Source organism: Melopsittacus undulatus, chromosome Z, assembly GCF_012275295.1.
Source record: "Melopsittacus undulatus isolate bMelUnd1 chromosome Z, bMelUnd1.mat.Z, whole genome shotgun sequence".
Classification (NCBI taxonomy): Eukaryota; Metazoa; Chordata; class Aves; order Psittaciformes; family Psittaculidae; genus Melopsittacus; species Melopsittacus undulatus.
In genome coordinates this window covers 36,758,038-36,781,912 of record NC_047557.1, presented here as the reverse complement: position 1 = coordinate 36,781,912, position 23,875 = coordinate 36,758,038, and the positions used below count along the sequence as shown (strand labels likewise).

The following is a 23,875-nucleotide window of genomic DNA, read 5'->3' as shown; positions in this document are numbered from 1 at the left end:
TGGGCAAGTTCTGCTTGTCTGCCATTTTAGTAGGCTGGAGCACATCATAAACAAAGATTGCTACTACAGAAGAGAAAATAGCCTTTTCTTGCCAGCTACTCCACTGCAGCCCCAGACATGTGCTTGCAGGGCTTCCTGGTTCTTGGTGTGGTCAGTTCAATATACAAGCAAGGCTGCCGGACAGGTGCAGCTGCACCATCTGAGTTGAAAAAAACAAAAAAATTCTCGATAATAAAAAAGCTCTTTTTTTGCATACACTTTTTATTTTTTGTGATGGGCAATGGTGGTGTTGCCTAATGGATCCCCTACCCCATGGCCTTTTCATACATGAATTTAAAAATTAAAACAAATTCTGCTGGGCATTTAGGAACTTACTGATTCTTTGCTAAAAAGCTGGCACACTTGTTTGTTTGTTTTTTAATGCTAGTAGATTTATCTGTGGGAGACAAACTTTATATTCCTACTTGTCAAGTTCCAAGAAAGTGGCTAATTATCTTCCTCTGGGTTTAACATTTGATTACAGACTAACATTCCTACTTGAGGTTATATTTTTAGATAGAAATGTGGTGCAATTTCTAGGCTCTTGTATTTGTTTTAAGGAAATAATTATTTTACTTGACACTCTGTGATATGTATATTCTTATACAGACCTTGTATATGGCACATGAGGAGTATGTCATAAAATTTCTTGGCGAGAAGAGTCGTTATTTTTAAATGTCATGCTTCTTCATCATGAGCAGGCATGTAGTCACATCTACTGTAACTTGAATGTCCTGTTAATAAGAGAGATTACGTAATTGAATAACAGATTTGGCCTTCTGTTACAGTTTTGTTAACAAGTTATAAAGATTCAAATGCTCTGGCTCACTTTGGTCATTCATGTTACATGCATGAGCACAGATGATGCAGATGCATATGATCGTGGTCATAAGAATTATCAAATCATTCTAATAATCCTATTTAACCATTTTAACATGTAGTAACCTGTAATACTCAAATAACACTTCATCAGACAATATACTAATAATTTACTAGTCCACTATAAGCTCTGTATGTGTCATTGATATGAATTTTGGTTTAGTATCAATATGAAAATAACAACATCAATTAACTATGTGGACTGGCTCCATGCTCCTTAAGATACTCTATTCCATTTTTATTTCTTTCTGAATAAGGAAAAGTACACCTGAACGTTTAGTCACTTGATTCATTCATTTTATACCACTGAAAGAGAAATCCATGTACTGCCTCACAGGTTCTTTGATTTGAGAGTTTAGTGCATAAGCAGAGCAACACAAAAATATTTGGACACACAGACAGCCTCAGAGTCAGTATCTTTTTTTTTTTTTTTAGCTGTTCTTTTATCTATCAGTAGCTTTTTGACTCATTTGAGAATTTTGTAGAAACACAGTTCACACATTAAAAGATTCCAGTTTAAACCTTACTTCATAAAATTCAGATCTTTCCCAAAGAATTCTTTCAAAAAAACTAGTCAATTTTATCTCAAAGAACATAACCATAATTTCCCAATTTCAGTTGGAGATGTGAATGCTTATTACAGCCATAATGTATTTTTAGGTAAATGAAGGAATGGAAGTTAACCTCTGATAAGGTCATAATGGATTTTTTTTCTCTTCCTCCTAAATTACTTAAAATAATGATGCAGTACTAAAATGGAAATCTGACAGCAATTTAAAATTCAAAAGCATGACAAATAAAAAATACTATGGGAAACATTTGGCTAATTACAGTAAAAATAAACAGCAACTTGTGTTTCTATGTATATGAATGGAAGCCCAGTGAATACCGAATTTACCATATAACTGTACAGAACTTACATAATACTATATAATTTAGTTGCCATAATGGCAAAGAGGAGTATTAATACCTTGACAGATTGACAGGGTGTTTAGAAAATAATACATTAGTTATCAGCAAAACACAGTATGACAATTTGACGAACTGTTGGAAATATCCTACATAATGACTTAAATTGAACATACCCATGTGTAAACACTGAGTAATAAATGCATAATAATTTCTACCCTTTCAGTAAATGATGTGTGCCATGTGTTTGTGAGATTTGCTGCATTCACACAACTGATTTAACAGTGAAATGAAACAGGCCAGTTCTGCTGGCATAATAAATATATATACACACACATATAGATTAACGCTCACAAAAGCACAGAACTGCATCAGAAAAATATAGTGCACAATTATCAGAGAAAATTAAGCCAAATTCTAAATATATATATATTTGCATTTAATGTTATCAGTGCTAATAAAAAATATTATTATACATTCATTAAAAATGGGAAAAGGTTGCATGAGTGAGGGTGTGAATATCCGCATTAGGCTGAGTCCTATAAAGTGCACTGGCATGTAGCATGCAGGTCTATACAGGTCCTATTTCAGTAACTGTGAATACACAGTACCTGATCCTTTGCCTCTGACTCACCAAAGTTTTCACAAGAAACACGACATTTATTCACATTCTGTGTGATGATTTTTACCAGAAATTGACACATACATTGCTACAAAAGTATCCTGCTTTCCCAGTGTTTGCTGACCTTTACAAACTTCTGAGAATAAAGCTTGAAATTAGCTTAGAAAATAACAGTTAAGAACCATGTAAGTGCAAAATACCCTAATATTTTTGTAGTCTAATGCCAACCCTTTCTCTGTTTTATGAAGAAGGGTTTTAAATCTTTTGGATTTTCTACTGAAAGATCTTGGTTTATGAGAAATATTTAATCATAGCTATTACCAGTGGAATTTTCACACAAAGAGCAAATTAAAACAGTGATAAATATATACATATACTTATATATACGCACATATAGATAAAAATATGTGTAATAGATATCTGTGTATATCTATATATCTCTACAGAAATATATAGATATAGATATACATAATACAATATAAATAAACGTTACTGCCGTTTTCCTAGTTACAAGTTGTGTGTCTCTTTCAAAGCTGAGCTGTGTCGTTTTGTTGGAGGCAACAGTCTTGATTAGAATGCACCTCTCATCAATAGTTTTGGGGTACCAGGCAACCTCCTGTTGCTTCAGTGTCTGATGTTGTTTCAGTGATCCTGTGAGCACTGAAAAAAAACCACAAATTCCCTTTCATCTTTCTAAAATCTCATTAAGAAAGTCCAGTTTAGATAACAAAATCGCCTTCCTCTTCCTTTATGGGATCAGCATTCCATTGCAGTCTCTGAACTGGGCCTCCATACTAGAAATTATCATGATCCAGGCCTAAATGCAAACCTCTTCACCCATGACCTGGGGAATTAAATTATGTTAATGTTGATGATTAGATGCCATTAATCTTTCAGTTTTACCCAAACTGAATTCTGTTAACTGTTTGAAGAGAGTTATACCTTGGTCATTTGAGGACTGAGACCAATCCCTCAGTGACATTTTATTTCCTTACAAGAAGTCACATAGATTGAATTGGTAGTGTTGTCTCAGTCACTTCATATTTTTTACTGCTTTCAAACTCCTTTTAAGTATTCCAATTCAAAGCCAAAAATAAATGTTACAGCAATTTTCCTACTTAAGAGTTGTTTGTATTTATGTCATGCTGCTAAAGCAAAATATATGCTGTATTGTGTGCACTTTTCCCAAGACACATGAATCCTATTAAACAGTATTAGTATTTGTTTGGGGTTTTTTTTCAAGAAATTTTTTTTCCATTCTCTTTCACATTAGACAAATGATGACATGTGAAGAATCTTTTCCATCAAAACAAGAAACTGTTGAATGTACTTGAAATATGTGTGGGAAATCCATTATGAGCAACGTTATGTAAAGGCACAATTGAATGAACTGGCTAATTAATGCTATCATTCAAGATTTTGCAGACTTGGGAGCCTTAGCTCCCCAAATAAAATGGTTCACTCAGAATAATGTAATTATTTATTTTAGGCTATTTGATCATTCCATGGAAGGATTCAAAAACTGGGAGTTTATGACTACTCACTGCTGGAGTGAAAAAGCAGCAGGTGACTGGATTTTGGAAATCTGTGACACTCCATCTCAATTGAGAAATTTCAAGACTCCAGGTATGGCTCTAACCCTTATTTGGACTTTGTGAGTTCAGAAGAATGCTTGCAGTTCATTATACTGCTTTGACTGGTTTCCAGCTTTAATTTACAGCTGTAACATCTCACTGGTTTTAGTCTGAAGGCCGAGCTGTAAAGAGCATTGTAGAATCATAGAATAGTTAGGGTTGGAAAGGACCTCAAGATCATCTAGTTCCAACCCCCCTGCCATGGACAGGGACACCTCACACTAACCCATGTCACCCAAGGCTCTGTCCAACCTGGCCTTGAACACCACCAGGGATGGAGCATTCACAGCTTCCCTGGGCAACCCGTTCCAATACCTCACCACCCTCACAGGAAAGAATTTCTTCCTTATATCCCGTCTAAACTTCTCCTGTTTAAATTTCAACCCATTACCCCTTGTCCTATCACTACAGTCCCTAATGAGTCCCTCCCCACCATCCCTATAGGCCCACTTCAGATACTGGAAGGCTGCTATGAGGTCTCCACGCAGCCTTCTCTTCTCCAAGCTGAACAGCCCCAACTTTCTCAGCCTGTCTTCATATGGGAGGTGCTCCAGTACCTCAGTGTACCTATAGAATCACTTCCTGTTATCAAAAATTACTGTAATCAGTGTTTTAAGCTGTTGTTTAAAGCACTTATTACAGTGCTTTAAACAAATCTAGGTATTTGCTAGGCACATTTTTTGTGGAAAAAGATACAAAACTGCATCAAAGTGTGTGTGTCACATTTGAAATAAGTTATAGTATCCTTATAGAGGAATCTGTTTTCTTGAATGCTGAATATAGATTTATTGGACAAGTCTTCAACAGAAGTTACAGCAGCCCAGAGTTACTCTGCTGTATTCAAATTGCTTGTGACTTTCATGGCTGACATAGGGCCCATATTTACTTGGCCTGTATCAGCTATATATAAGGCCCAGGGATTCATTTTCATGTTGGTTTTGTTTCCTTTGTGTTTTTTATCCTACACGTAAGAAAAAGGGGCATTTATTAGTATTTACACAACTAGAAAATTCCACCATCCGAAATAAATTCATGGTTTGCTACTACTGGTAGGTTGCAATGTGTGGTTGCAATGTGTGTATGCGTACAGTGCTTAGAAGTGGCATTAATCCACTCACAAACTGTGCTGCTAGTAAGAATTTTTGAGGCTACAGGCATTCTTCTGCTTTTAATTCCCAATGGACAGTTCAGTTTCATTCACACATTTCAATATGAGTACTGAGTTTGAGGGAAGGGCTTTCAAAGAACTCATGGGAGTACATGCTTACTTGTGTTTGTTGGTTATGAAGTATGAGTATATACTTGCCTTTGGACTTAATGAAAATTTAAATGTTAAAACCCATTTTGAAATAGATACATTATACACTGACAAGAATACCACTGTTTCTGGTGAATACTAAATATCCTTCTTTAAAGGCTCCTTCAGAGCCTCACATCAAAATAGGTGGAAACCCTTCAATACAAATAGTCAAAGGTGAAATATCACTTTATCAAATATTCTAGATTAAACATGTTAGAGAGACTAACACTGAGGATGTACAGGAAATCGTGTATCACTAAATCAAAATTAACACTGATTAGACAGTGTATCAGAATGCAATAAAATTATGCTGTATAGTTGGTCACTGCTTTCTGATAGATAACAGTGTAGGAATTCTGCTATGAAATATAATTGGGACTACAATGCTATCAGCAATCATCATTGCTGGTGCATCAGTTTTCACGTAATTTTATCTGCAGTGATAACTTCTCACCATGGTTTTGCAGTGGTGAAAGGTTCTTAGCTAAGTGATTTTAATTGCACCAGTAAATGCAGGGCAAAATTCCCACTACACTAAAAAGCACTATTCAGTAAAAGTATTTGGAAAAGCAGCCGTAGACTATGAGAAGAGCTGTTCAGGGATCGGGGACGTTCGGTGTTTGTGAGTTTGTTTTAATTTTGTAGAAGGAAAGCATTAAACAATTTAATTTTGATCAGATTACTGAAAAGATAAAAATCAATTATTTTCAACCACATCTTGCAGTTCTTATTCCTGATACAGACAGGAATGTCTCTGGACATTCTCAAGTACAATTTAGGGTAGCTTTTCTGCCTTTGCGTGAACTGGAACCCAGTTCCCTAGCACATTCCTTGTATTAAAGCCTACAAGTGAGGTAGCATGGAGCCATTTTGCAAACTTCATCAGGGGTATTCTTCAAACAACATTTACAGTCCTTTTATGTCACTAGGACAGTGTAAAAGTGACCAACTACATTTCCAGTTTTACACTTTAAAGCCTGTTCCTTCACACTCCTGTTTTACATTTACAGTTGTAAAGGCCTTGCTGACTTACTTATTTTAATACTTTATATATACTCTTCTCACTGCTACAGTTGCTAATCCCAAGGAGCAGATTTCTTTTGCTCTGTGAGGAATAATTCCTAAAGACTTTGCTGTAGAAGAAAGGGGGACTGTAAAGCCAGAGGATGTGGAGAAGTTAGACTTATCCAGCCAAGTGTTGTGGAGGAAGCTGGTACACTAGAAGAATTGTGCTGGAGGGTTTACTCTTTACTTCTTTCAGCTGCAATGAAACAGTGCTTATGACTGGTTAGGTTTTTGCATGCATTTGGATTTCACAAGATGAACTGTGGTTGTGGTTGTATTTGGATTCGGTGTGGTTGTATTTGGATCCTGGATCACTGTATACTGTATAGTAATAGGTGTCCAAAATTTCTAGAGCCCTATGATGGAAACTGTCCAGTAACACGTATGTTCAGAAAGATTTGAAAGTGCCTGCCATTTATTAGTGGTAGATAAACTCTGCTGTTTGGGTATGTTGGGGTTAGTCACCTCGCTGAGTTAACAAAAGGTGCTTAAACACAATTTATGGTGCCTCACTAGTTTATCACCATAGCCTGCAGTTTATCAGTGATATCACCATCATGCCTGTTTCTTTTTTCTATTGAGTGCATGTGTTTGTTTAGCTATTGAAAGGTCTTATAATTAGGGGCTGCAGTTTTCCTGTAGTCAAATCGAAAACAAAGAGCCAACATGTCATCATATCCCTACATTGGCTAGGTAATGCCACATCTGTTACCTGTAAAAAAATTCAGAGTCCAGTTCATAAAAGTAGTGCATGTGATTTCTGCATTTAATTCTGTATAGTTTATGAAAGTAGACATGTGCTTGCTGTGAAACACTGTGATACACTCTTTCTCCTATACATACAATATCGGACCTCTGTTACATACTAAATACAAGCAGAGTAAAGAATTATTCTAGCCAAGATAAATTATGGAATCAGCCAGAAATGGGGAAAGATTTTGGGTCAAATATGCACATTTTGTTTATTCATTATAGAAGTATAAGTACATATACTTAGTTATTGAAATATTTTCATGTGCAAATTAAACCTGCCTTGAGGCAGACTTCATTATTTGCTGGCAAGTTACATGAATTTTTCCCCATTATTTACTGAACCATTCTTAAAAGGCAGCTAATCTTCTGAAAGACCCTGCACTATTTCCCTATTTTGCTGCCCTTTTGCACCAATTCTTCCTGCAGTAATATTAGTAGAAGCCCTTCCAAGAGTATGAAGCCCGGATAAAATACACTGGGCCTGAGGAGCATCTTTATCTGTGGTTATTTTCAGTGGGTCCTTGCAAATACCTTTTTTCTTCTAGTGTGCAGCATTTTTACCAATGATCTGGAAGAAGTCTAAAATCAAGCCTTAGTTTAGTGATCTTCAGAACATAATAGTAACAAGGATTAAAAGATCTGAATGACTTTGAAAAACACTTGTTTTTTTTTTTTATTGCATGCAATATATCATGGTCTGTATGCTGTAGAAGTGGGTTAAAACAAAAGAAGGATAGAAACTGTATGTGGAGAAGCAGCACTTCAAAAAGGCTGTAGAAATGACTGCATATATGGTTAAAAAATAACTCCCTGTGTGACTTAATTTCCTAAAAAGAAAAGTGCCCTGAAGGACCCAGCTGAATCACTCTAAATAGCATTGAGAGGTAGCTTGATCATCACATGTCTATACAGGAAGAAAATATGCAATTTGGGCATTTTTAACCTAGTGGTGACTAAAGAAGCTGTGCACTATAGGCAGGAAAAGGCAAATTGAAAATACAGTGCATGCAAGTTTACAGCCAAGGTTATCAGCCACTAGTTTGGCAGTAGATATACTAGTCTCTTCATCAGTTAATTTTTTAAATCAAGATTGAATGTCTCTTTAAAAACAGTAATGTTGTGAAAAGTTGAAAGCTGCTGTGTGGAACAACTGTCTTGTGATATAGCCTTTTGCCTATAGTTTTTTTCGCAACAACTGAGAATAGAACAGAGGTTTCAAGTGAAATGTAGAAATTTCTGTCCCAGAAAGATAAAATTGATTTGGCATGAGACAGAGACAAAACAGAGATTCCTGTCTTTAAGCTCAGTATAAGCTACTTAGAAGAGTTGGTCTATCATCTGTCAGGTAGTAGTTTTGCTTGTTGTTGCTTACTGCTTGAAGGATGAATGTAAAAGCAGAGACAATGTATTGCCTTAGTTATGTCAATGGATGATACCAAATGACTTTAGGAAAAATACAAGAAATCACTTGTAAAGGTCAAAGTAGTTTTCTTGCACAGGTTAAAAAGGTCCAAGCAAACAGCATGGAAGCTCAAATTATTGAGTATCATTAAAATGAAAAAAAGAGGAAGATTTACCTTCACCAAGTAGTATAGACAGAAAGGTAGGAACTGGATATTCACACTTTGTAGGAGGCAGCTTGAACTGATGGGTTGATAGATATTTAATTTTTCATTCTTTCCACAAAAAAAACTTGCCAAAAAGTCAGATAATGCTCCATGTAGGCAACCATTTTTTTATTTCTTCACTCAAGTAGCACAAGGATAAAATATTAGTGATGAACACAGAAAATGCAGTGATATATATCTGCCAAACTAAGTAAGAAATTATGCTGGTTTGAGAGGGGACACTCATGTAATTCCTTGGAGATTTTAAATGAAGCTGTTTCCTGTTCATTGGTTGGAAAGCATATACATTTTCCAAATGGCCAAAGAGTGTGTTTATTGTTTATATTAAGTTCAACCTGTGGTGCAAGCTTCTTACAAGACCTACAACAAGCCAGAGCACAATGAAGATACCACGTAAAAATCTGATTGAAGAAAGTGTGCTTTCTCAGTTTATAGTGAAACACTGATTATACTATCTATATTAAACTGAAGGCATTTACTTGAAAAGTGTTTTCCATACATGCTTACAAAGTCATGTTAACAGGAGATGTGGTTTTGTAACACACAGAAAATCTAAATTGTTTCTAAAATTAGATTTTAAATATTTCTAGGCAAATTGAAAGAGTGGTCCTTGGTACTGTATGGAACATCAATCCAGCCTTACTCACCAAGAAATGATTTTCCAAAAGTGGAAAGAGTGCGCTCTAGTCCAGTTGAAGACCCTACAGAAGATTATGGAACAGATGACTATTCAGGTATGTACATTCTATTACTCTGATTGTGCCTTCATGGAATATGTAGTGGATTGAAGGATTGCCCTGAGACTCTGCATACATAAAATATTAACGAACTGGATTCTTAATTTAAAGTCAGTACTATTTGTTTCATAATTAAAAGTTAGATATTGTCATTTTATCCATATGACTTTGTAAGTGTATAGTTACATATTTTTTAAGCTACATTTAATATACTATGAATAATGCACTGCTTTTCATATAAGTATATAAAAATATACATTCATATACAATATACTCATATATACAGTATAGTCATGTACATATATACAAATGTGTATATGAAAAACATTATCTTCTACATCTGTATTGTTTCTTACTCATCCCTACAGAATTTTTTCAACCTTACTATTAGTCTTTAATAGAACTAGATTTTTGGCACTGCAAAGTATGTCAAGATGGTAGTTTCCTATATGTATTCCAACATGAGAAGCAACATGTAGATGGTTAGGGCTGATGAGTCTGAAGTATTGCTCTGGTAAGCAAACAACAGGAGAAAGTTCAGTTTAGAAGTTTCTGTTATTACAGTCTCCTGCACAGTATGTCAGACCCACAGTTCCAATTTAGATTAAGAACTGCTGAACTCTTTGCTGTAGTAGGTGATGGAACGCTGCTATCTCTGCTGAAAAGGTCACTAAGTTCTTAAGTTTTTGTATGTAGCAAACTCACTTTATTTCAAGTTTACCTGATGTTAGGATAAATTTCAACATGGCTGTCAAACTCAAGACATTTCATTCATGAGAGAGCGGTGATCCTGAAAGTCACAACTTCACCCAAGGATTTTGTTCATCTGCATAAAGGCAGGAGTTGATGGTTTTCTCCTTGCACAGCAGAAAGGACCTATTTGAAAACTGTGAACATAGAATCATAGAATATCTTGAGTTGAAAGGGAGATATGGTTTATCAAGTCAAACATGAGATGGAAGACATTCTAATCAACAAGTAATAGCTAAGGTTTTGCAGCATGTAGCAGCTCAGAGAAAATCACATCTACGCCTTTGTGCCTGGTTCAATTGGGTTGTGGTAGCCACTTGAACCAGTTGTTATCCAGCTGGTAACCAGAGTTGTAGCCACCGATCATGTTCATCATTTATATTGACCAGCTCGTTTTAAGTGATTTTGCTAATAGTTCCTCATTATGAAACAGAAGCCCTTGCACATTTCTGAATAAAATTCAGAATTATTTGTTACTTTTTAGGAAAGCATGTGTTTGGATCCAGAAATAGATTCTGTGATAGATTCTATGGAGAATGCCACATTTGCTAGAAATCATGGATCGCTGTTCGTAAATACTGAGACCAGGGTTTGCAAGGTCTTTTTGTACTAAAAATCTCTTTTTGGTGCAGCCAAATTTCTGTTTGGAATTCACATCAAACAGGGAAACTAAGTGATTGCATTATACATTAGAATAATATGTTTTAGGGGTGCTAAGTACTAAACGAAAAGTTTTAATCTCTTCTCCCTCTGTGTCTGGTTTTGTTACAGGTCCCTGCAATGCAGAATGCAGTAAAGTAGGGTGTGATGGGCCAGGACCAGATCATTGTACTGACTGTATGCACTACTACTACAAATCTAAGAACAATACGCGGTAAGACCGAGAGAAAAATATCTTTACTTCATAGATTTCTTAATATATAGCTTAAGTTCCTTTCCTTTTCTATTTGCTGCAGGGGTGGATAATTCATTTGCCAATGAATTTGACACATTTTCTTAGGAGTTGAAAACAAACCCCCAGTTAATCAGAAATTAAAGTACAACCTTCGAACACTCTTCTCATATTATTTCCCCATGTCTTGATTATTTTTTTGTGAAACTGTATATGTATATATATAAAACTGTGATAACTACTGCAGCTTCTGTGATTGAGTTTGAACAAGATAGGAAGAAATGTAGATGGTTAAAAATTATATGGTATGACTGTCTGACAAGGCATTTGCTAGTGAGACAGCATATTTAGTAGGGAAATAGGTGGAAGAGGCAGCTTGATGCAATACTTTGGAGGGTTACATCTTAGTAAACATGTGATCTTTAGAAAAACAGCAATGGTGAGAAATATTTCTGCTTGGCAGTCATGGTCCAGGAACGTAGTGGCAGGTTATTTCATTAATGACTCTGCCTTATCTTCTCCGCTGTCTGCAGGATCTGTGTTTCAACCTGCCCACCTGGTCACTATAATGCAGACAAGAAACGCTGTAAAAAATGCTCACCCAACTGTGAAACCTGTGTTGGAGGCCATAGTGACCAATGCATGACCTGTAAATCTGGCTATTACCTGAATGAAGTAACCAATAGCTGCATTACCAACTGTCCTGATGGGTTTTACCTGGATAAGAGTTAGTATTTCTTGCTGTTTCTTTACTGTGGCTACAGAATTTGAGCTGGGGACGTTGCTGGAATACTTACAAGCAGGAAAAGTGTATGGTGATTCATCTATCTCTTATTCTGTTCCTCTTATTAAATTGTTGTCAGGTGTGATCAAGAATCTGCTCAAAAATCTTTCTTTATTTTGAAAAACATGCTTAATGGAACGGTAGCAGAAGGAGGGCTGTTCAAGAGCAAATCAGCTGCAGGACAGAGCAGATTGTCAGTATTCCAGAAAGGGACAGGCAGCATGCACATTCTGAACATGAGGCATTCTCTATTTCTCCAAATTCAAATGACATGTTGTCAGATAGAAGAGAGAGTTGCAGAATCGACTATGGGCACTGATCTGGAATTCTGATTAAAATAGGCTCCTTAGATGCAAGATGTTGTTGCAGTTAATGTTTTTGACAGACCTACATACCTTCAGTGATGTAATCACCGAAGAGCAGTAATCCTCTGCTATGAGAGACACCTGCCTTCAGTTTCCTCTTCTGATTGCCATGTAGGCTGCCCATATTTAATATTCAGCTTTGGCTAGCAAAAGTAATTAGACATTCAAACATGTGCTTAAAACTGCAATGACTTTGGCCACAATGGTAGAAGATAAATATATGCTCAGGAGCTTTGTTCATCTAGGTACCTTACCTTTTGCATTCTGCATCATGAAGCTGTGTGTTCATTTTTGGGAATTAGTAAAAACAGGTACTAATAAAATTCTTCCATTTTTCACTGGATGAAAAGTACAGTGAAGGGAATTCCTTTACACCCAGTTAAGAGGGACAGATAAAAATTACCTCAAAAAGGTACATGGCACTGCATCTCAAAAGAGAGCAGGTCTGAAGAGAGAGACATCTTTTAAAATAGGGAGCTCTTGACATGAAAAGGCAGGTGTTAAGTAATTTATGTGTTGAATGTGTTAAGATCAGACCTGTTCAGGCAGGTGTGTCTTTCAGCTCCAAATCAGGAAGACAGGACAGGCTGCTTGGATGGGAAGTGTAAAAGGGAAATTGCAGGATGGTCTTTGGAACACAGGCATTCACTGCTATATGAAAAGATGATTTAAGTCCATATTATAAATAGTTAATGTAAATTTTTTAATGGTTATAAAGATTTTTAATGACCTCAAAGCATCTTTCTCAGGGTACAACTATAACTTCAAATGTTTAGAAATAGATTAAACCATTTGATGTTTGATGGGAAAAGCTTATGATAGTCAGAATTTAGCTACTCTAGTCTATCTTGCTGTTTCCCTTCCTGATGAATGTCAAGCTAGAAAGTAGTAAGTTGTGAAATAATATATCCATATAGTCTTATTAAACTGATCAAGGTTTTCTGGGCTGTTATCTTTTTTTCTTTGTAGATAAGCTTGTTTGCCGAAAATGTAGTGAAAACTGTAAGACATGTGTTGAATACCAAATCTGCACAGAATGCAAACATGGCCTAAGGTAAGAAAATGATGGATGTCCCTAAACACCATACCTGAACAGGTCTACAAGATTGTGAATACACAATGAAGAACATCAGATAGCTATTTAACCTTGAGTGGCCCTCATTTCATGTGTCTCATCACATGAAATGAGTTTGTAATATAGTATTTTCTTATACTACTGCATGCCAGCTTGGCTAACAACAGGTTTTTAGAGATTCTTTCATTTTAGGTAAAATAAAAAGCACAGTCATGTGGCAAGCTGCCTTCTTCACTATTTTGACCTACAGTCAAGCATTATTTTATCAGTAAAGCTGATAAATCATACTGATCTTTCTGATTCATTCCTGTGATGGTTTAAAGGTATTTTCTTATCTATATTGTATTTCTTCAGACATCCAGTTATCCAAGTACCTCCAAGTCTTCAGACATCCACTTATCTCAAGTACCTCAGGCTCAATTCTATTACAGTTTAGTGTGCACATATTTTAAACAGCATTGGGTATTTTTTCTTCATAGGAGGACTTAATCGTTCTTGAAACTGATAGGTAAAACCTACAAAGCAGCAGTACACATTTCAAGCTCCTTTATGAATGAAGGACCTTTTGATCCAAGCAGCAAAGGCCAGAAATCTTGTAAAATTCATGAGGGAATAAATGCTGGCTTTATGCCACAAAAAATATGAGTCAGTATTCAGTATCTGTAGGGGGCTGTAGTTCTTCTTGCAGAATATGAGTGTTCTGCAAATGTTGTAATGTGGGGCTTTTACCTTCCATCAAAGTGAATTTTCATCTCTTAGTAAAAGCTGAATGTTGTTTGCCTCTAGGACATCAATAGCTGGAATTCTCATTTCTGTGTATTTATGTTGCATCTAGATTTTCCAAGTGCCTGCACAAGTTTTGTTATGAATATCTATTTTTTTTAAAAGTGACCTGTTGAAAAGGAAATGTGATCTAATCAGAAGGAAAGCATGGATCAGATCAGAACATTGGTCTATTCATACTTCTGTGAAATGCGAGTATCTGCTTCCCTTTTAAAATGTTAATTAATTTGCAGTTCGTGTTAAGATTTTGGAGAATTTTAATACACTCAGCATGACCTTCTGTGTAACTGCAAAATCAGATTAGTAAATTAGCTGTTTAGAAGTTCCTTCAATGAGCAAATATGCCAGGAGACCAAAAATGACATAGTTTGGGACCTTATAGGACACAGTCGCTATAGAAAACTTATACCCACATTTTCTTCATCTCCTGGAAGCTGACTTTCCCTGTTAACACAAACAGCAACTTGCAGCACCAGTAAAGAAAGTAGACAAGTCTATTCACTGTGAGGAGAAATAAGAACGTCAAAAAACAAACAAAAAAAACCAAACAAAAAACAAATTAACCCAAACTTAATGTTTTCTTGGGCAATATTAGCAAACTGAGATTGATTTTTAGTAATGTTTTGGAAAAATACCATCTGTGTGGGAGTGCCAGATAAGTGCAGCCTTGCAGAACAATCATTTCATGGCTCCCTAGTTGTTTGAAATCTGCTGCATTTTCTTGACAGGATTATCAGTGGTCACAGCCCTGTACAGGTCTTGGGAGACCTGGATTCTGGTTCTGGTTCTGGTTCTGTTACTGGCCCATTAAATAAACATGGACAAATTATTAGTTCTTCCATGTGTAAAAACCTGATAATGCTACCTGCCTTGTAAAGCACTTTGAGATGTGTGACTGGGGAAAAATAAAAAGAAAGCATGAGTTGTTAGATGTGTTGAATGGCTAATTTTTTTATTTTTATTTTCTTTTTCTAAACTGGGACCATGTACATTCTTGAAAATTGCCACTGGTGCTGAGCCCAGATGTTTGCTGGATCCAGTCTCTAAAACAGGGTTTTCGCTCACTCAAGGTAGCAATCCCCAGAGCTGAAGAGCATGTTTAGAGAAAGAAATTGGATGAAAGCTGAAGTTCCACCTAAGATGCCAAACATGGCAGAAAAGTCCTATCTTAAGGGGGAAACAAAACACAACACAACAAAACAACCCTAAACCCCAACAGCAAACTGTTGTAGGCACCTTATAGCATGAAAAGCATAAACAGCTACTTAGAGAGAAGCATGGAAATGTGACTCTTTATGCTATTTCTTTTTTCATGTTATTCACTCTTTTGTGCTCTCTTAAAAGTGCCCTCAGGGAGAACACCTCCAACTGTAATCTTGACAAATCTCCCCAACCAGGCTGAACTGGTATTCAGTTAGGAGGTTTCAAAGGAAACTGCTATTGCAGAAAGAGGTGGTGATTTCCTTCACTGTGAATCCATTCTTAATATGTGCTGTAGCATAGCGTCAGGAAATGCTGCAGGTCTTTTCAAGAGAAGTATGTGATCTTGTAAACAAGTCCCTTAGTATTATTTTTTAATACAGTGATGCTGACCCTGTGAGAAATTCCTTGTGGGTAACTGAATTTTACATGCCTGAATTTTTAGTACTCTTTGGTATTGTTCATTTTCTTCCTGTCCCCTACTACTTGGTAGTATTTACAAAAAGTTTGTAAGATTGTTGTCTCTAAATTCATAAAATACTACCAATGAAGGAATCTGGTGAATTCTAAGCTATTGGTTATTCTTTTATTAAAAGATAATTACTGATTTGTGCATTACCTTGTTGTCCTCTGCTGCTGTTATCTGCCCAAACACTGTCCTTTTTTCCTTTTTGTAATAGTTTGCATGGCACTAAATGTGCTATCCGCTGTGAAGAAGGAAAATACCACAATGGTAAAGAATGTGAACCATGTCACCGTTCCTGTGCGACATGTGCAGGTACACCACTGACATTTATCTGCATCATTTCCCTTCCTCTATGTTTTTAGCTCTGATTATATTCTGTTATGCTTACAGTTTAACAGGATTGTTTACATGTAAAAGCTTAATTCTCTTGACAGTTCTTGCTTATATTTTAAATACAGCAGACTTCCTCAGGCTAACATGAAAATTTAAGTTTTCTAATTGAAAATGTGTATAAAAGCTTTTTTTTCTTATTTTTTACCTTTCTCCTCCCTCCTTCTGCCATTAGTAGAGTTTATTCTGATTTCCAGTAAGCCCTCCCATTTTCTTTCTGGGATGTAATAATGACTGATATATTTTGTGTGACCTTCAGAACTAACAATAGCCGTTTCTTTCAGAAAAAGATATACTGAAATTATGTAGTTATTCAAGTCACATACCTTTATTGCTTGATGCTGGTGTTTTAAAGAAAGGCAGATAAAAATGCAGTCTCTAAAGTTATAAGGTTTTGCCACCATTAAAGGTGGTGTCTGTTAGGCAATAAGAGGAACTAGCCAGTAATACAGTATATTTTCTCTCTGGTTTAAGGTGGTGGAGTAGATGCCTGTATAAACTGCACACAAGGTTATTTTATGGAAGATGGAAGATGTGTGCAGTCCTGTAGTAGTGGTTATTACCTTGATCACTCTACTGAAAGTGGATACAAAAGCTGCAAGAGGTATGATCAGTGGCTAATACATGTGTCTGATGTTTAACAGTTCATTATCTATTCCTGTGTTGAAGAAAGTAATGCTTATGAGAACTTAACACCGCTACTGACTTAAAAAAATTAAGAAGTAATCTATTGCATGCTACGCAAATGAAAGAAAACTGTTTTAGTTTGGGGTTTCATCTTTTAGAGTTATATTCATGCAGGTCTTCTAAAAGTGTTTTTCTTATACATACATGTGTGCCCTTCACAGTAAAAGAAACTGTAGTGAGAGTATATGTAGATATGCATACACATGTTTTATATTTATAAATCTGGTAGGGGATCTGCATTTCTGAGTAATAAAAAAAGTCAAAATAGTGGGGGTTATTACAAGTTAATAATTATTTATAGGGACCATTCCACAAACATGGCACAAGTGTATCACCAGACTACTACCCGGAATAGTTCACCTGGCTCTTGCATACATATGTGCGGATAAGTCTTGGACAAGGCTGAGCTGAGGAAGGAAGGGGCATTTTTTCCATTCCATTCTTTATTAAACAAATACCATTTGTTGCCCTTTGGAATCACTTATTATTCACTCACATTGGGTTCATGACAGGAAGGGAATCACCCTGTGTTACAATTTTACACTAAAAAATTTACTTCCAATGAAAATATGATGGAAGCAGAAGGCTGATGAAGAAGGCTGGGCAGCAGTTCAGTTGTTTCCATCCTGTGGCTTTAGCTCATGTCTTGCTGGCATTTGTGTGCACAATCAGCTTAACGCTTTCGTTGATTACTTCTGCATAGTTCCAGAATACTAGAATAATACAGCTATTTAGTAAAAAGTGGTTCAAGGAAAGAAGCAGGGGTAGCTAATTACTTTTAAATATTAATAGAGCAGTTGATACCTTTAGAAACAAGTCTTTTGCAATACAGAAGAGGGCTCCTATGATGAGGCCACAAGATCAACTCCTGTCACTGTCCTTCAGATGTGATGCCAGCTGTTTGGATTGCAGTGGTCAAGGAGACAGAAACTGTACAAGCTGTCCAAGTGGCTATAACCTGGACACCGGTGTCTGCATGGTGGGAACAGTCTGCAAGGATGGTGAGTGAAATTACCTGAAGAGATTCATTTTACCACTACCATTTTATTCTTTTATATGTATGGATTAGTTTGGTCTATTATTTTGTTACAGTCTTGATTTGAGGCCTACGTAACTTCTTAATTTTTTCAGTCTTATGAAAAGGAGGAAGCTCCATTTGCATGTATTAACAAGATTAGTCACATCCACTTTACCTGAATTTTCCTAAAATAATTTTCTCCCTGCCAACAACCTACTTTTCCTTCCTTATCTGTTTTTCAAAAGCCATTGCTTTCAAAAGATTTTTAGTTAAAGACCCTGATGTAATATCAATAGAATCACTATTATCTATTTTTCCACTTTAAACTGTGAAAATGCTGGTAGGTGAAAAGGATTTTAAATACCTGTGGTGTTTCTTGAATTATGTGAAAGGGTAATGAGGACAAAAGAATTCTGAAATAGGGAGCACCCAATTTGTGGTGTAAATTTGAACTTCAGAGAAAAGTTCAGATCTCCAGTTTTCCTCTGAAAAGTTTTCTGTGGCAATCAAGACAGCATTCTTATTGCGTATGATTGGCGTAATTTTTCACTATTCATTCCTTTCAAATGACACAGTTCCAGAGATATTTAGATAACATCTTGCTTCCCTAAAAACATTACTATGTGAATTGCTTCTAGATACAGCCCAACAAGTGCAGTCCAACAGGAAAACCATACCAGAACAAAGTCCAGTGTTAAGCCATATGGAAGATACTTGACATCAGATGTACAAAAAGCTGACAATGACTCTTGGCTCCAGCTCATTTCTGCTGGCTTTAGTACGAGTTTTACCAAAGACATAAAAAAAACAAAAGGAAGGCTGCAGGTCCGAGTCTTGTTTCCATTGACCTTTGCAGCTCCTGTTGGAATTCAGGCCTTCAAACTTTGAAAGTATCCTGTCTTTCGTACTTACATTGCAGGTACTGGTCACAAGGCCTTTTCATGTCATTGTAATCTAGAGCAAGTCCAGAGACTGAGATATGGATGGATAAGTGAAGAGGAAGTGTAATGCTAAATGTTTTGACTAACCACCATCTCAATATATTGTTGCAATTGAATTTTGCAATGCAGATATTTGCTGTACTAGTTTGGTCTTTTAATATGGCTGGATAAATCTGTTCTCATTTGTACACTTCCAGCTTCAGTCAGATACAAATGGAGTTGCTCACAACTGGGGACACCCCATCTCACTGTGGTTTCTCCCATTCTTCAAGTGCAGCTGCCATGAAAGGGAAAGACCAGTGTGTGGGCCTTCAGGCAATTGCAGTGCACTGCACAGGATCCCACCATACAGCACATGTTCTCAACAGACTAAGATAGCAAGGGAAGTTTGGAAGTTTGTATGTTTGTTTTCTGTTAATTTACAAAGCATAGATGGCCTCATTTCTTTACCTGACAATAGAACACTGGTTACTAGCCTCACTCACACTGTAGGAATTTAATTTCTGTTGAGAATGTTTTATTCTTTTTTCTTGGTTTGACTGTTTTATTCTTTTAATTCATAATAATTAAGAACAAATTTCTTTGCTGTAAATATCACTGTTTTCTAATTATTCTCTTTCTAATCTTTTTTTCCTTTTCACAAATGGATACCAATCATTCCCTCTTGGACCACACAATTTCTCTTCCTGAAAAAAATAAAATAAAAAAATGCTGTTGACTGAAATTCCTTTTGATGGACCAAATTTCCTACTTGCTACCTGCTCCTGAATGGTCTCTTCAACCAAATCTGCCTGTCTGACCAATTAAACCTTCCTCCGTTGTACACGCCATACTCTCCAAACCTTCAACCTCCCCTTCTGCTCTTGCTGCTGCCCCCTGGAAGCCACGGAAGAGTCCTGGGCCGAGGGAGGATTCTGTATGCTGGTGAAAAAGAACAATCTCTGCCAGCGGAAAGTGCTTCAGCAGTTATGTTGTAGAACATGTACGCACAAGGGGTGAACTGACACCTCCCAGCATCCTCCTGCTCCTGTAGACTTATAGATTAATCTGTATTATTGAAAAAGGAAAAAAGGAAAAAAAAAAGCCACCTCTCTCTCTCCCTGCCTCTTTGTCTGGGGAGATGGTGAACTGTTTGTTGGAACTTAAATGGAAAAACTACAACACACCTACCTTTCATAACTGGGTGTCTAGAGCTGAGCATCCAGAATCACAGAGTCAGTATTGTGTGACCAAAGCATTTGATGCCAAAATTAACATTTAACTCATGATTTGATTTCCTGTCAACCTTAGGATTATTCCTGTTTTTTGAAGGTCCTTTTTCTTCCCTTTTTTTTCCTGCTTCTTTCCCCTTGAGATGTTTAAAGAGTGTTTTAAGAATACAACACAAGTTTACATGGATTAAAACTAAACTATAGAAAAATGTATGCATTAGTCTTTTTTGTGCTGTGTGTATTGACAGGGGGAACTTGAGTTCCTGAGGGGATCAAAAACATCATTAGCTGCAGGACTAAGTTCTGCCCTTTTGTAACAGTATTTAAAGAAATGAAAGTGAACATTTCTGCACACGTCTTTCTTACTTCCTCTGCTGTGTGCGGTTTTTGTATCACATGCAGTATGTATATATGTTCGCCCAAAATGTGGTTTTGGTCATATAGATTTCATTTTTAGACAGCTAGCTTATTAACAGATATGCTAGGATTTTTATTTTATTTTTTTAAATTGTCAAAGCTATTTCAAATAAACTTTAAAAAAAAAAAGAAGTTGTTCCTCCTGTAGTGAACAAATTCAAAAGATACTACTTCTTTTGGTTTGCATAAGCAAGAGTAATGTATACTCTCAGAAGTCAGAAAACATTGCTAACATGTAAGAAGTATTCATAAATTATTGTTGTCTTGTAACTTTCATAAAAAAGGGGATATTATCATACAGATATGTGGAGCTATTTCATAGTGCCCGTATGTATATGCCAGTGTGACTATTTGTGACAGGATGTGTTTACAGGACTGGATTTATAATTGTGCCAAATACATCTCCAGGAATAATTACATATAGGGCAATAAATGAGTGATTCTCTTGGTGTAACAATTGTGTCATGATAAGCCTGAATCTGCTTTTAACTGCTCACAATAGAAATTTTAACAAGAATACTCTTGCTGAGGCCAATGGGGTTACCTCACTGTAAAACCATCCTGGATGGTGAGAGAATTGGCTCCCGCCTTTCTCTCTTTACCCAGGCACATGGCTGACAGTACAAATTTCTGTTTAATATATCTTCAGCTTAACTTAGCATACTATTCAAAAGACAGTAATTTAGGAGAAAACATAAGATTTAATTGCGAAGATACTGTTTTCAGGGGATAAAACTTAAAATATACAAAGTGTCTTTTTCAGATATCTTTCCAGGACACATGAATAGCAAATGGGTTGCAAGGTCTTTAAGCATGTAAATGTTAGAAAATAAAGGGGATCAAAACTGACTGTGGAAGTTTTACAAACAAATTAATACAAACCTATAGAGATAATGTGCCACCTTTAGCAGAGAGCAGATAAACTATTACAACTTGGTTTGGTATGACAGGGGGACAGCCAGCCTCCTTTGGTGCCCGTTACAAAATTCCTGATAAACATTCAAATCTGAACGAATTCAACTTGTGCTAGTTTACCTACTAGTCTGGTACTGCCTCATTTCTCAGTATAACGTGTTTAACTAGAACATAATGCTTTCAAAGTTTAAGTTAATATTATATATATTATATATAAATATATATTCATAATTGAGATTTAATTATGTAATGGATTGTAAAGAATTTGTTCGGATACTTAAAAATGTCTCTAACACTACTATAGAGAAGAAATTAAAAACTTTGTTTTCTTTAAAAAACTGACACATTGTTATATCCAAATTCATTTTCACTGAAAAATATTGTACATGTGTAAAATGATCAGTTGTTATATGTAAAATAGGGTAGCTCTGTTGTAATTGATATTGGCCAAAATCAATGTTATTCCATATTTTATTTTTTCTATTAAATTAACCTAAATTCCCGTTCTTTTGGTCTGGAAAAACATGTTGATAATCCATATGTAAAATACCTTTGTTGAAGGGCACAGGTAGCTTTACGGTATACATCACTACATGCAATTCATTGAAACAAATTGGGAGGGTAAGGGTGTTTATAATTTTATTGTGGATTTTTTTTTAAGTGATGGATTTATGATTGCACAAATGTCTGGATTTTGTGGAGAACATCTTTAGTGTAGCAGCAATACAGCTACATCTGAACCCAAGTGGGTAACAACATCAGCTTTCTCTGACCTGTAAGAGTTTGTGATGAGTCTAATCTCTTACACGCTTAGTGTTGAAAAGTGATATGCATAATTACCTGTTGGCTCAGACAGCTTAGGAGGAAGATTTGATCTTTGCTGTCCTACATGGTCATTTACACAGTGGGATATTGATGTCTGTTCACGTGCCAGTACTCACATGCAGTATACCTCAAATCACAACCCCAGGCTACCACTTGAGAATATCAGGATATCTGTCCTGGCCAGTAGATCAAAAGGGCTCCATGTAGACTCATCTCTGACCCCAGAGTGAGATCCTCCGTCAGCATTAACTGATGCTCCCATTCATTTCCCACTTCGTCCCATTACCTGAGTGGAGAACAAAGTGGCAACTTACCCAAGAAGTCATATATTCGGATGACATTTTGAGGAGGTTCACTGACACCATATAAAGAATTTTCTTTCAGCTTTAAATGTCTTATTGTTCCCATTGGCTCCAAAACAAGGTGTTAGGTCATTCTCATTTTCCCTGTCAATTCTGGGAGTAACATGGGAAGGCACATTCTTGGCAGTTGTTTAGAGAGACCACACCTGCAAAAAAGGTTGGCCTAACCCTTACACCAATACAATAGAATGGCTTCTTTCAGCTCACACCCTGCCTTTATCTTCCAACTGTTATGAGAAATTAAATGAATCATGGTGTCTTTGGTAGTCAAGTTGTCATCTTTGAGTAAGACACAAAGAGCTTGTTACAGCTCTGGCCAAAGAAGTGTGCTCCAGAGGGTGTATCCGTAAATGAGCTGTGAAGTCTCGTAGACATATAAGCATAGAACTGAGTTTTAGACTGATAACCAGCACTTCCTGGTGTCAGCTCAGACTCTTTGATCGTTTTTATTTATGATGCCTTAACAGCAGTGGCCAGATGCAAGCAGAATTTGTTAGCACTGTAGTTAGTCCTTGTGCAAGAGGATCACTGCAGCAGCAGCACTGAAACTGAAGGAAGCTAGTTTATTCCCAGCTGCAGAGTTTTCTCAGGTGATCGTTCATCCCTCTCTAATTCAATGGTGAGTAGTTCAATATTTGATACTGTTGTTGGCGTGCAAAAGAGTTATCTTTTTAGGAAGTTCAGAATCTGCTAAGTATAAACAAAGTACTTTTCTTCCTCTCTGAAAGGACCGTGGATGGCATCAGTCCAAATCTGTTAATTGACTTCTGGTGTAGTTATATCACACATCAAAAAGCAGTGGCAAATTGAAGATGCTCTTCTAATAAAGACATATCACTTCCATGGTAAAGTATTTTCCAGTCTATGTCTGCTTAGGAGAATCCTTGTGGAATTCTAAATCTAAATGAAAACTAGACACCAACTAGACCTCTTCTTTCCTCAAAGACAATGACAGGTTTGATAAAAAAAAAAAAAAATCTCATATATGTGCTAACACTATTTTAACCAGGAAAAAAAATGAAATTAGCATGCCCCAGACTTTCAGAATATCCTGCAGAAGCCTAGTGTATGATGGCATCATTTTATAATAAAAGTGTTTCCTTTTCTGTGATAGGATTATAGTTTTACTCCCTTTCTAGCTGCAGCTCTCCACCTCAGCCACACACCCGTATTGTGGGACAAGAAAATCAGACACCTGCCAAGATATGTTGATGGAAACCTTGTGCTT

General features: G+C 36.4%; 1 protein-coding gene across 2 annotated transcripts in view; it reads left to right on the top strand.

Annotated features, from left to right (window-relative positions):
• PCSK5 (proprotein convertase subtilisin/kexin type 5) overlaps positions 1–23,875 on the top strand; it is a 261,360-nt gene that overhangs the window by 181,319 nt on the left and 56,166 nt on the right. The window contains exons 13-21 of one of the 2 annotated variants that reach the window (XM_034072697.1): positions 3,939–4,075; positions 9,420–9,563; positions 11,088–11,190; positions 11,742–11,935; positions 13,327–13,411; positions 16,096–16,193; positions 16,746–16,875; positions 17,844–17,959; positions 19,801–21,962. In XM_034072697.1, coding sequence (XP_033928588.1) covers positions 3,939–4,075; positions 9,420–9,563; positions 11,088–11,190; positions 11,742–11,935; positions 13,327–13,411; positions 16,096–16,193; positions 16,746–16,875; positions 17,844–17,959; positions 19,801–19,916 — 1,123 coding nt within the window. In that variant the 3' untranslated portion in view covers positions 19,917–21,962. Of the gene's footprint in view, positions 1–3,938; positions 4,076–9,419; positions 9,564–11,087; positions 11,191–11,741; positions 11,936–13,326; positions 13,412–16,095; positions 16,194–16,745; positions 16,876–17,843; positions 17,960–19,800; positions 21,963–23,875 lie in introns of those variants that run through there. The other variant, XM_034072696.1, reaches the window with a different exon arrangement.